Source organism: Ammodytes marinus, assembly GCF_949987685.1.
Source record: "Ammodytes marinus genome assembly, chromosome: 19".
NCBI lineage: Eukaryota > Metazoa > Chordata > Actinopteri > Uranoscopiformes > Ammodytidae > Ammodytes > Ammodytes marinus.
The window spans coordinates 3,443,271-3,456,443 of NC_137223.1; the positions used below are offsets into that span (position 1 = coordinate 3,443,271).

A 13,173-nucleotide genomic window follows, 5' to 3' on the forward strand; every position below is an offset into this window, starting at 1 on the left:
GGACCAAAACACTAATCAATAAATAATCAATTAATCGACAGATTAATCGATTATCAAAATAATCGTTAGTTGCAGCCCTAATGTGTTGGTAGGGGATCAAATACTTATTTCACTCAATGAAATGCAAAGCAATTTCTATCTTTTTTAAAATGTGATTTTCTGGATTTTCTTTTTGATATTCTGTCTATCACTGTTAAAATAAACCTAGCATTAAAATGATAGACCGCTCATTTCTTTGTAAGTGTGCAAACTTACAAAATCAGTGAGGGATCAAATACTTACATTTCCTCCACGGTAGATCTTGTCGTACAATGGATATTTCTTCATGACGTTTTCTACTGATGTAAATCAAATCAATCTTTTTCCAGCTTTGCGGTATTGTTATGACAAATCACTGGACTGCTCCATTAACCATCAGCCACACAGGGTTGGAAACTGCAAATCCACTGGCTCATCAACCCTTAACATGCAGCCACGGCAGTTCAACATTGAAATCTTTCATCCAACAACCAAATAGGACAATTTCACATATTGATCATAGACTAGTATCCAAAGTGATTTGAGTGCTTTTATTTCAGGCCCAGCAAAAACACAAGCCATTAAAGTTCATATCAAAAACAGGTCAACAACGTTCTTTACAGAAGTACAGAATAGTGTAATATAAGAGTTCCTCACTTTGAGGAAACATGAGAAAACAACACAGGCTGCTTTAATACAGCCCTATTTTCAGTGCTACAATAAGTAGCATGTATGGAGCGTAGTGCATTGCACTTTTATACGAGGGCATAGAAACAACATTCAGTCTGCTACATTTACCTGATTGAGTGAGTAACTTTTTAATGCTTAAAGTAAAGGTTCAGTTTGGAATGTGTTCAAGAAAGAGGAGTTGTTTACAGGACTCTCTTGTAAAGAGTTTTTTATTCTCAATGTGACTTTTTCATGGTTTAATAAAAGCAGAGAAAATATTATATAATGATTCGTTATATACATATTCACAGTCATTATTGGTAAAGTAAAAACGTTTCCTTTGGTTTTTACTTTGCTTTCAGAATGAGAACTCCATAGTGGGCTCGGTTGAAGTCAAACACTTCTGATAAAAAACAACAACGATATATTGTGTTAGCCTGACTGAAACTGGACTTTTACAATACATGTAAACATGTAAGTCCGACTTAAATTGTACTAAATTGAATTTCTCAAAACCGAGCGAACACACCAAGAAAAATGCGGTTGAGAGCTGAGCTTTGGCAGCATGTCTACGGTCAATCAGACAGTAACTGGCCTAGATGCTCTGAGCATGCTCCAACTCGCTAATCCTTAGAGGTGGGCTAACTAGTTAGCGTCCTGCTAAACATTAGCCGTGCACTAGAAAGTTGGGTCAACTGGAAAAGGGTCCAATATTAACAAGCTGAAAGCGGTTGAAAGGGGTTACATCGCCACCTATCGTAGCGGAGTTAGCCATACCTAAGTCAGAAAATCGATTGCTCTCGAAGGACAGTAGTCCAACTAAATGTCCTAGTCAAGCTATAACCTTAGCTTGACTAAATTGTGCATGTAAACGTACTGACAGTCTTTTGTCTAGTAGGAGATGAGGCTGGTCCTGTAGCTCTGGATTAGAGAGATGAGTTGGGAGATGTCTGAGACGTGTGGGTAAGCGCTCATGACCTGCTCCACCACGCTCTGCGGGAACAGAGTGCTGAGCTGGCTCCTTAGGCCTGTCCGCTGCTCACTGGACGGACTGTTGGTCCGGCTGCCCTGCAGCCAGCTCTCCCTGGGGCTATGTCTGTCTGAAGACCACTGCTCTCTGGGGCTCTGTGTGTCTGAAGACCACTGCTCTCTGGGGCTCTGTGTGTCTGAAGACCACTGCTCTCTGGGGCTGTGTGTGTCTGAAGACCACTGCTCCCTGGGGCTATGACTGCCAGAGGACCACTGCTCCCTGGGGCTGTGACTGCCAGAGGACCACTGCTCCCTGGGGCTGTTCCTGTCTGCGGACCAGGGATCCCTGGGTAAGCTGTGGCCCTGTCTGTCCGGCCTGAAGAACTGCTTCTCTGAGACATGAGCAGTATTATGTGGCAGCAGCGCCGGGCAGGAGCCCCATGCTGGGGGCTGGCACGGGGACAGCCTGCTGGTCTGCTGGTGACCACACCTGCACTGGCTGCTCACTGAGCCGGTGTGATTGGGGTAGTAAGCTCCTGCGCTCCGGCACTGCCTGGAGCCCGGGAGGGAGTAGTCGTCCTGGCTGGTGCTGTAGCTGGCCACCCCGCTGCTGTAGCTGTGGAGAGGCTGCCCCATGCTGTAGGCCACATCCTGGATGTAGAGCCTGGACAGGGAGCTATCCATGGAGCTGAAGGCCTCGTCCAGGTCTGAGCTGCTGGGGCCGTGGTGGAGACTGACGTAGGGCTGCTGGCTCCTGGGGCTGCTGCTGTCTCTGTGATGGTGGGGGCTCCCAGGCGGAGGGCTGGGCGAAGAGGACAGGTGCACAGCGGGGCAGTGTGTGTCCTGCAGGCTGGCTTTGGGAGAGATGTTCTTGGCTCTGTCTCTCTGCGCCCTCAGTTCGTCGGCCACAGACAGCTGGGATTGGTTGACCCGCTCTGGGTGGTAGAATTTGCACTTGACTCCATAAGTACACTTCTTCCCTGATGAAAGAAATAAAGAAGTTAGTTTTGGGCTTCACTGCTGTGAACCAGTACAAAGTGTCAACACAGGATCCAAACTAATTAGATGTAACCTATAGCAGTCTTATATTCAGGCAGAAGCTATTGCTGCAGGTAATGATCTCAATCCCAGGCCTGACGCAAGGACAGAGATTTCTCTGTTTGGTTTTGGAACAGAGCTTCTACTTTTCAGTTGACGCCTAATCTTGAAACAACAATAACTTTATACTTCCTCTATTAGTAGATAAAACGGGTGGGGGTATTTGGTGTCTGTCATGACCAACCTACCCACAAAAGGCTGTACTTTGTGTTAAATAAATGTGAGCATGCTAACACAATACACCAAGTTCATGGGGATTATCATAGTTTCTTGACATGGGCATGTTCACTGGGTGTATTGTGTGCTTCGTATCCCCCCAGGAGAGAGTACCAGGAAGTGTAACCTAAGAAATAGTGTCTGTTGTTGGGTGTTAACCAACCGTAAGGACAGTGTTGAGGCTTGTTGTCTGTGGTCCACGGCTTCCTCCGGAGAAAGTCATCGATGGTGGGACCATTTCTACCCAGAGGATCGTCTGGAGGCATGAACCTGCACCGGACACAGTCAGGAACAGGAGATGTTAGTCCAATGCACAATGTTATGTTGAGGTCTAAAGGAACCTGGAGTCTAACCATGTGTGCGTCATAGCTAAAACTGTAGTAAATAAGTCATAAGCATGTCTTGTAAATCAAATATATTATTTTAAATATTGCCATTTGAAAAGTAGAAAATTACTTGAATCTCTTGTAAACAAATATGTTAAAAAAATAAAAATAAAAAATCACTGCTGACTAAGAGTAAAAACACAAGGGCTTGTACAGTGCCCAGATCAAAATAATCCAATTGTTCAAATCAATTACAGGTTGTGAATGTCGGTTTCGATTCATTTCCTATGAATTGCCCAGCCCTACTCCGTAGCCTACTTACTTGTCATTGGCGAAGGTGTACATGAGCAGCCTCTCCTCTATGAACTTCTTCCACTGGGGGTTCTCATTCTGCAGGTCGCGGTAGTTGTCGTTGGACACCACGATGCCGTCAGAGTCGACGGCGAGCTTGATGATGTAGCGGTCGTCGTAGCACACCACTCTCTTACCGTTGACACAGCGGGACGGCGTGTAAACCAGGATCTTCCTCCGCTCCAGCTCGTGGAGAATATGCTGATCTACAGAAACACATGAGGATGGGCTTTTTATTAGAATGATTCATATTAGAAGGCATTGCAACCACCCAGTCCTTCTAGTGTCTGGAAAATACTCTTAACAAAAGTTGTGCATATTTTAATGGTTAATAAAATGTACCGATTATTTTGTAAAATCTAGGGTGAAATTGTGTGCTTGTAATGATAGTTAAAGAATGTTGGGGACACACATATGAGCCGGTGGGATCTCGGGCTGCATGTTATAGTGTCAGCATGCTTGGGCCATGTATGCCTGTCTTCAGACAGCTTTTCAAAATCATATTAGTCAATCTTACTTGTTGTGATTAGGGCTGTGTATTGGCAATGACTTCACGATAGTATACTCATCACATGATATATCACGATACATTGCGATACCATGCATTAACGATATACCACTTAGTTCACTGATTTTTTTTAAAAAACAGCTAAAATAAAAAAAAGTTGCTGTGTACAATCCGGGTGGTCTTTATACATCATAACACATAATGTTGATAACTCTAAAAATGTAAGTCAAAATATGAGTCACAATTTAATTCAAAGCTTTATTTCAGATTCATAACCTGGAAATTCAGTGTAGATAACCGTTCAGCTACATCAGGAGTTGTAGTTCACAACACATTCAAACTTGATTTTTTTTTTTCAAAATATAGATTTTTGGAGCTGACGATACAATACATATATCATGAAAATAAATATTGCGATATATTGCCATATCGATACTTTAGCACAGCCCTACTTGTGATATGTAAAATGTTTGATTGGGTTCTTGTCCATAAAAAGAAAAGTGTGATCTCGCCAATTAGGCAGTGTCTCACAATCAAATGAATGTTTGTTGTCGTTAGGGCCCAAACAAGCTAAGAAATAAAGACTTTTTGCATTGTTTGTGACAGACAAGATGGTGCCAAACCATAAGATAACAGCCAACATTACAGCTGCGGGAGCATGAATGCAAGACAAACAAGTGTGCGTAGATAAGCGATAAAGGAGCACATGTTTTGGTGCTTGACCTGCCAAGGTTAGTGGCACTGCTTTTCAAATGACCAGGGCACATGTGCTGTGCAGATAAACAGACGTTTGCTGAGGCATGTGACTGGCACGTTGCACTCCATTTATGAGCCTTTATCTCTCTCTTTGTCTTTGAATGCTTGTTTTGTTTGTGAGCTTTATGGATGATGAATCATAAAAGGTGTGAAACTCCACTTGGCACTGATGATGCTTCCTGGTACAAACTGCTGAGGACTACTTTCAGGAAATAAGCTATTTGTGCTGACTTGATCCAACTTGAATGTCCAACTGGATTTTTAGTTTTATTTCCTCATTCTTTCATAAGTTGTTACAGACAATATGATACTTGTTTTGCACAGTGAAACTAAGTCAAATCCATTGTAAATCCAAGCTAGCTTCGGCTGCACTCCTATGATGGCAGGCTGCCCAGCAGGATGGAGGGATGTGTATTTACCATCACTTCTTAAGAAAATACTTTTTTTTCTTTCCTTTGTTCTCAAGAGACCGTTTTGGTAAAGTTATCCTTGCGTAGATATTTCCTGCTAATGTCAGCACTGTCTCAACAAACTTACTCAATGTTGTGGCTTCTCTAATTTCTTAGGGTTATTCAAAAACACTAAGTTCAACCCGGGTGAAATGTGCTCTATTCAATATGTATTATATTAACAAATAATCAAATCATAATATCGTTAGCCTCATAGCATAATTGCCTAAATCATATTTTAAGGGTTATAGAGTAGGGTAAAGAAGATGGGAGAGGGATCCCTTACTCTGTCGACTCTCCCTGAGATTTCTTCAATTTTTTTTATTCCCGGTAAAGGGTTTTTACTGGGAGTTTTTTCTCAGCCGAGCTAAGGGTGTAAGGGCAGGGTGTCATATTGTATGAAATGTAAAGCCCACTGAGACAAATGTATTTGTGATTTTGGGCTATACAAATAAAACTGATTTGATTTGATTTGATTTGATTTGATTTGATTTGATGTAGAGTAGAGTAGATGTAGAATAGAGTAGATGTAGAGTAAAAGTAGAGTAGAGTAAAAGTAGAGTAGAGTAAATATGATTTAGGCAATTATGCTATGAGGCTAACGATATGTAATGTGTATGGTATCTCTTGTCGTGACATTTGGTCTCTGCTGTATGGAGCTTTTTCTCCGTTTATTTTCGGCCCTAAAGAGTTAGCACCTTCTAGTTAGTGTTGAAGCTCTCTGAAAGTCCTTGGTGGATCACCATACCCCTCCAACATACATGATGTTATGTTTGAGGGGTTTGATGACAGTAGGAAAACTCTCTATTCACAGATTGATGGCAAACCTTCAACACTCAGTCCTGAAGCTAGAAGCTGCATGACAGGCCTGCACCAAACACAATGAGTCGAGGCGCCGACTTTGTCAACACAAGATGTCAGTTGTCAGTTAGTGCATCTTTTACTCGGGGCTTACATTCTGGTTCATCCTGATAAGCAATGGTTAAACTATGAAGGTAACAAGTGTTTGCTGAACTAGAATCATTTAATTATACGATAGCACAATTGGGTGGGGTCAGCCCTGGAGAACAAGCCTTTGAAAGGAAATAATAATACGCACCAACCCTGATTACACACATTCTCCCAAAAGAGCCACAGTGACACAGGCTCAGCTGGTTGTTCTTACCGGTGATGGGTGCTTCGGGCCTGGGCTGCTCCTTCCTCCACAGGGGCACAAACACAGTGATGTCCCTCAGGCCTTTGTTCATGAACCAGTTGACCGCCAGCTGGAGGCCCTGGCATGAAAACACCTTCTTGTCGCCATGGCTACAGAGACACAGAAGCCAGAGTCAACAAAAAAATAGAAGAGAAAAAAAAAACACTTCTTCTTTTGTGTTTCTGTGTACGTTATGCACACACCCGTCTCTTATCCCTTTTACAGGAAGTAGACAGTGTCCCAATTTCTAAAGCACAGACACATGAGTAACTCCACTTAGAATGTTCCCATGCACTCGGTCTCTGGCAAGTGGCTCTCTGGGAACTTAAAAAAACCTAGAAATCTTGGATCGCTGTCACCATCACTTCTGATCTGATCAGTAGGCTACTGTTCACCTGACCAACATCTGTTTTTGAAATGGAAACCCATTGTAACATTAGTGTTACAAATGTAATGTAATGTAATACTAGCATTACAGAGGGTGTTGAGTTCACTCAGGAAACACTGAAGAAGCAAACTGGATTGTTTTGCCTGTAGGAGAAAGCAAAAAGTGTGTGTGTGTGTGTGTGTGTGTGTGTGCGTGTGTGCGTGTGTGTGTGTGTGTGTGTGTGTGCGTGTGCATGTGTGCGTGTGCATGGGGGTTCCCCTTCTGTCCGACAGCAGGAAGTGTTGAAAGTATTTACATACAACAGGTACCAGAGACAAAGCTTTTAGTAGGAGATGAGTGAGATTCCATGTCCTATCAGCCTTGCATATCCTTATTGCCGTGTCATAAAGTAGAACAGGAATGATTCTTTTCTTGATCATTTGTACTTGCACCCTGGAGCTCTGTTGCAATGCTGACACAGGTTGGGGTTGTAGACCTGTTGTATGTGTCCTTGAGTCAAACAATGTCCAAACTGTCCAATGAAATGGAAGGAGCAGAGACATGGAACTGACTGAGTAAAGCTACTCATTCTGAAGCCTGGTCCATCACATTACATGACATATCTTTTAGCTGAAGCTTTTATCAAAAGTAACCTCCATAAGTGCAATCAAGCAAAAGGTTCACCTGACAAATGCTAGTCCAATGAGTTGTAAATCTTACAAGTAGTCAGGCGATATGTTGCTAATATGAAAACATTAGTAAATGCAGTTTTAAACCCTCCTTCCCCGGACTGAATGCAGCAGTCACATTAATGCAGTGGGGTTCAAGAAAATTATGAAATATAGTGACAGCTGGTCATTCTCTAGCCAACCGTCTGTGACGACACTGAAATTGATGACTTATGTAAAGAGAATGTGCGTAGGATATATATATATATATATACGAGGCACTCCTTCAAATGCTTGTCACGAGTGTGAAACCAGTTTTACATCCGCTGTGGCACACTGCACACATCGCAGTCTGAGAAGTGACGTGAGTGAGAGATTGTCTGAGTAATCTTGGTTCTGGGTTCGGAAACAACACATTTATAGAAGAAAAACACTGTTTGCATAACGGGGCGTGACAAGGTTTGAATTGTGGGCGTTTACCGCGCGGGGAGGACCTGAGGCTATACATCAACACATGATAGCAAGTTGCATTGTGGGAGTTGTAGGTTTTTACGGAACTTGACCCATTCTAGGGACTAGCCCTGCGTTTCAAATCACATACTTTTTTCATTATGTCGAGAAATGTCAAGAATAAAGACGAATACTCCAAAATGCTATTGGAGTTACTGGGGCATTTATGTATTTTCCGCATACTACAATTGACATTGCATGTATTGGGACATCCTTAATCTTTTTCTGGCATACTAAATAGTCAGGATGTTTTAACCTCTGCTGCTTTCTTCTTTTCATCTGCCTCGGACACGTCTCTCAGCTCGGTTTAAGTGCATTTCTATTTGACTGGAGAGCCCTTTGATGTAAACTGCCTTTACTGAAGTGGGTGACATGGGTATTATACAGGTGAAAGATCAGGGACACAGAAAGAAAAGCCTGATGGGTGTCTGAGATTTCACTGCTTGAGGTCAGATTACAGTAACACTGGCTCACCTGGGGATAAAGGTGTGGCAATAATTCAGTCTTCTTCCTCTTTCCGCTTCACGTCCTTTTACAGGAATACGTGCTGTGAAAACATCTCCCCTTTTGTGTCCCACTTTGAATTCATAACCTGGCCTTCCCTCCCACTTGGCACGCTATCTGTTTTCGGACTCACAATTTCCTGGTTACGCGATTAATCTGGGAACCAGGTGGCAACAAGCGTGTGATTATGTTTGATGTAGAAAATGTGACATCATAAGGGTCGAGTTACAAGACATGACAAGTCACGCTGGATATAGAGTGTATCGGGTAAACAGCTCCGATGTCGCGTTAACATTATCCCTCTCCTCTATGGCCCTCAGGCTTCATGTGACTTTGAGTGAGTCAAAAAGGAGAAGAAGAAGAAGAAGACAGGCACACATCATGTTTTCACTTCCCACACCTTAAAGAGGAAGTCAACACTCACTCACACAAATAGAGACGCTGGTGTACCAACGGATAATTGTGTTTTAAAAGTAACATGGTGCAGTTCTTATGTTCTTTTTGTTTTGCAATGTTTCTTTTGTTGTTGTGTTCAATCAGACACATGAACGGACTCTTTTCAATCTTTTCATTCAGTGCCATGTCAAATTGTTTCGATGCATTGACATTAATGACTTGTTCTTTACTGTTTCCCAGACTTCAACTCAAACATTGCACTCCACTGACATTCTGCCAACAGTCACTTGGTTTGTGTATCAATAGAGATGAAATGATCCAACGCAGTGACAATAAGCTCCACATTGACCAGAGTGAATATCCTCACAATGTACAATGAGATTACGCATAATAACGCGTCAGTACTTCTACTGAAGTAAAACCATTATTCAGTGGACACTACTTTTAGACACAAGTTCTTCTTCCAGCCTATATACACATTGACAAACTGATATATAAGTCTTCTTAAAGGTAGACTCACCTCATGGCCACGTTGCTTCCATCTATAACCACTGGTCTGAAGTCTGCCAGGGGGGCTTCTCTGTCTGGTTGTCTGGTGTTATGTGTGGGGGGCGCGGGGCTGCAGCCTCTGGACACCAGCTTGGGGCTGCTCTGGAGGCTGTGGTTGCTGTAGGCTGGAGTGTGACAGGTCTTGATCAGCTCCTCCAGGATGTCGTTGGTCTGGGCGTCATGGCCGTGGCTCTGCAGCACCCGCACGATGTCTCCCTGGGAGTATCCTAACTTCAAGAAGCGCTCCACTTTGGCATGCTGCTGCTGGCTGTCCATCCTGTAGACTCTGTGTGTGTGTGTGTGTGTGTGTGTTCCCTCTCTTCAGGTCTGGGGGGGGGGGGTCTTCCACGCCTCCTTATTCTAGGCTCATCAGCATCTCCACGGCAACGGCCTGTTGTTTGTGAAGAGTTGACAGGTGTCAGAGGAAGAAGAGAGTTCACAGTAAACAGGCTCTGCGGTTTAGTCACAGGGGTTTTTTAGGACAGATTGACTGCGGTGCAGTCTAGTGCTGCTTGATAGAATCAGCTCCGGTTACCACACAACTCATGACTGCCAAACGCAAGTGCGAACACACACCGGCTGACGTCACACGCTGGTTCAGAAAAGCCCCATCATGTCACAGACCAAGAGGAGGAAGCTGAGGGTCGGCAGTTGATCCCTGGCTCTAAGTTCACACTGGTTGTCCTCACAGGGTTAAGTCACCAAAAACAAACATGAATGGAAAACGGTGTGTGATTGTGTGAGTGTGGGTGTTAATGTTACGAAGCCTCACCCCATTCCAGACGTGTTTTATTGGCCTTTTCTGGAAACCCCCCCCCTAAACTTCATGATGGCCCAAATGAGAAGAGAGAGATCCCATTGATGTGTATCTGAGGGGGGGGGGGGGGCATATGTCAATCATTCTAACTATTTCCTCCCACGAAGCAGAGCTGCTATTCTGAGTGCTGAACCAGATACAAAAGTTTTTAACACACACTCTATTACACCTGGAACAATGAAGGTGCACAGCCCAAACTGTTGATGGAGTTTTAAGTAAAAGGTCATAAATGAGTGATCTCCCGGCCTTGTTTGAAGATGAAACCTACCCAGCGTATACTTGGGCGCACTTCTCCTGTACAGTGTGCCATGAGAGATAGATAGATTAGCCTGTGCCGCCTTTGGTGTGTCAGCTAAACATTCAAAGTATGAGGAAAACCAGCCACAGTGTGATGCCATGCACCCATGTCAGGGTTTCCCTTGAACACATGACAAACTGTCTCATCTGAAATGGCACGCCACTTGGTTTTACAGTTCTAGACAGTTTGTTTTGTTGCAAGGGGTCTAGGCTTATAGCACAGGCTTGCTACAACCTGCACAAAACCACATCCTTTGCTGCTGAGCTGGCGTTCAGTGCATAAGCAATGCAAGGCCCCCCCACACACACACACACACTCATGTTCTACCTCTGGATATGAAGAGTATATGATTATCCCTGCAGTGCTGCTTGTACATGTCCAATCTCCCAGGTAAACTTAGCTGGTCAACACACCCTCCCTCCACTCAGACAGGCTGACACCTATACCTGCCTCTCTCTCTCTCACACACACATTCAAACATGTCTGAACAAGGCAAGAGTGCAGGCTCCCTCCGACAATTCACATTTGAACACAAAACAGCTACAGCTTAACATAGTCACATGAGTTAAGACCTCTGTCTTCTTCTGTACTTACACGTTCAGCAAGTGGTGGATCGGAGCCTGAGCCTCTCTCTCTCTCTCTCTCTCTCTGTGTGAGCTGCTCTCACTCTCTCACTCACTCAGTCATTTAGTCAGTCAGTCAGTCAGTCAAGCAGTCAGTCAGTCCGTCCCCCTGACGAGCAATGTGTGCTCTTGTTACTCATTGGAGGAAGTGACTGTTGGCTGCTGAGAAAGCAAAGCCTCTGTAGCCAGCAAGGAAGAAAAGCAGTGAATTAGTGCTCACTACTTCCTCTTCGGGAGTTGGGGTGGATCAGGGAGCCCGAGGGAATATTCAACTCAGTGTTTAGCAGCAGGAAGCCTGCTAGAGTCACACTGACACATCACATTGTTGAGGTTTTGTTTGTCATTCAAACGCTTGATCTCTATTGAATTATGTTTTTAGTGAGTGGTAGAATTCCCAACGTCAAATAGGTGTGTTGTTGCATCAACGGCTGTGGCAGAGAGTTAGATTGATAGCAACTCTCCCATATCTTTGGTAAATATGACAGCTCCAGCCAGCAGATTGTTAGCTTATAGCTTAGCACAAACAATGGAAGCTAGCCATTATCTGTCTAAAGGTCAAACAAAACACAAACAAAGAAGACAATAAGTTTTACATGGGGAACCTGAACATCTACAGACAGCCAGAGCTCTTTGTCCCTCTGCTGTCAGCTGTCCATCAAAAGAAGAGAGACACTGATAGAGAGACAGCAGCATCATACAGCACAGAGCTGAGGGGTTGTCAGTCACAGCTAGGGGAGAACGGGGTTATATGTCACACGGGTTGGTTGTCACATTCGTTATATCTCGGCACCAGAAGGAGCTGTCTGTGGAATTTTGGTATGGAAATGTCCAGAATTGGGATCAGAGGTTACCTACATAGTCCTCCTTGGAGTTAGACAGCTGAATTTGAGGTGAGAGGACTTTTTGTGTTTTTCATGTCAAATTGAAAATATTTAGCTCCTCAGTATTTTTCTTCTATAGGCTTAATCGTAACCCAACATTTTTTAAGTTTTTAGCTTGTTGCTAAACTCACTCTCGGGCTCAGGATATGGGGACGGAAACCATCAAATTTTTGAAGAAGTAATGGGCAAAACTATGCCTCTCATTGCTAGTTAGCTTAGCTTAAATCTGAAACTATTTTGGCTGAATGAGGAGGAAATAGTTTTACCTGAAGTGCCTGTGCTTCTGAGAAGTCCCTGGTCAAAGGTCCCACACACTGTGTAGAATGTTTTGTGGATCTACAGTCACACCTCACACACACCCAATGACACCGCCCTGTGTGTTTACAGACAGAACATGGCTAGCTGTGATGATGACATGATGATAAGAGAATGAAAAATGAGGAGGAAGATGAAGTCACAATGAAGCAGCACTTTGAAAGCCGCCTTCATATGTGTGCTGTTTGCCCTTTATCTAACCAGGGTGTGGCACATGCAAAAACACAAACTAAAAAGCAACCACCATTGGTCAGAATAGATTGAAGGCTAAAAGGATAAAGTGTGATGGACATCATGACATTAAAATCTACAGTGAATCTGGTGAAAATATATGTCAATAAGTAAAAATACATTCGTAATGAGATATATATTTTTTTTCACAGAAGGTTTTTATGACAGCTTACTAGATCTATTTGCTGTTATGACAAATGTTAGTATGTTGTTATGACAGGAAAAGTCCAGCCTTTGTAATCAATCAATCAATCAATCAATCAATCAATCAATCAATCAATCAATCAATCAGTCAATCAATCAGCTTATCAAATCCATGCCAAAAAACAGAGGAACATTGCAGCAGAATTGAAAATGTACACTGGTTAACGTTAAATTGAAATTAAAACCATGGCCGAACATGGAAACATCTTTTTTGAATATAAAAATATAATGAGAAGTTATAATGAGAAAAGTTGT

General features: G+C 43.2%; 1 protein-coding gene across 1 annotated transcript; it reads right to left on the minus strand.

Annotated features, from left to right (window-relative positions):
• Nucleotides 1–561: 561 nt before the first annotated feature.
• On the minus strand, nt 562–11,353 carry LOC307266102 (uncharacterized protein). Its single transcript, XM_080048017.1, has 6 exons — nt 11,259–11,353; nt 9,521–9,940; nt 6,526–6,665; nt 3,619–3,853; nt 3,134–3,240; nt 562–2,636 (listed from the first exon to the last, which is right to left on the minus strand). The coding sequence occupies exons 2-6, from the start codon at nt 9,823–9,825 to the stop codon at nt 1,579–1,581; spliced, it is 1,845 nt and encodes a 614-aa protein (XP_079904143.1). The 5' UTR covers nt 9,826–9,940; nt 11,259–11,353; the 3' UTR covers nt 562–1,578.
• Between the last annotated feature and the right edge of the window lie 1,820 nt (nt 11,354–13,173).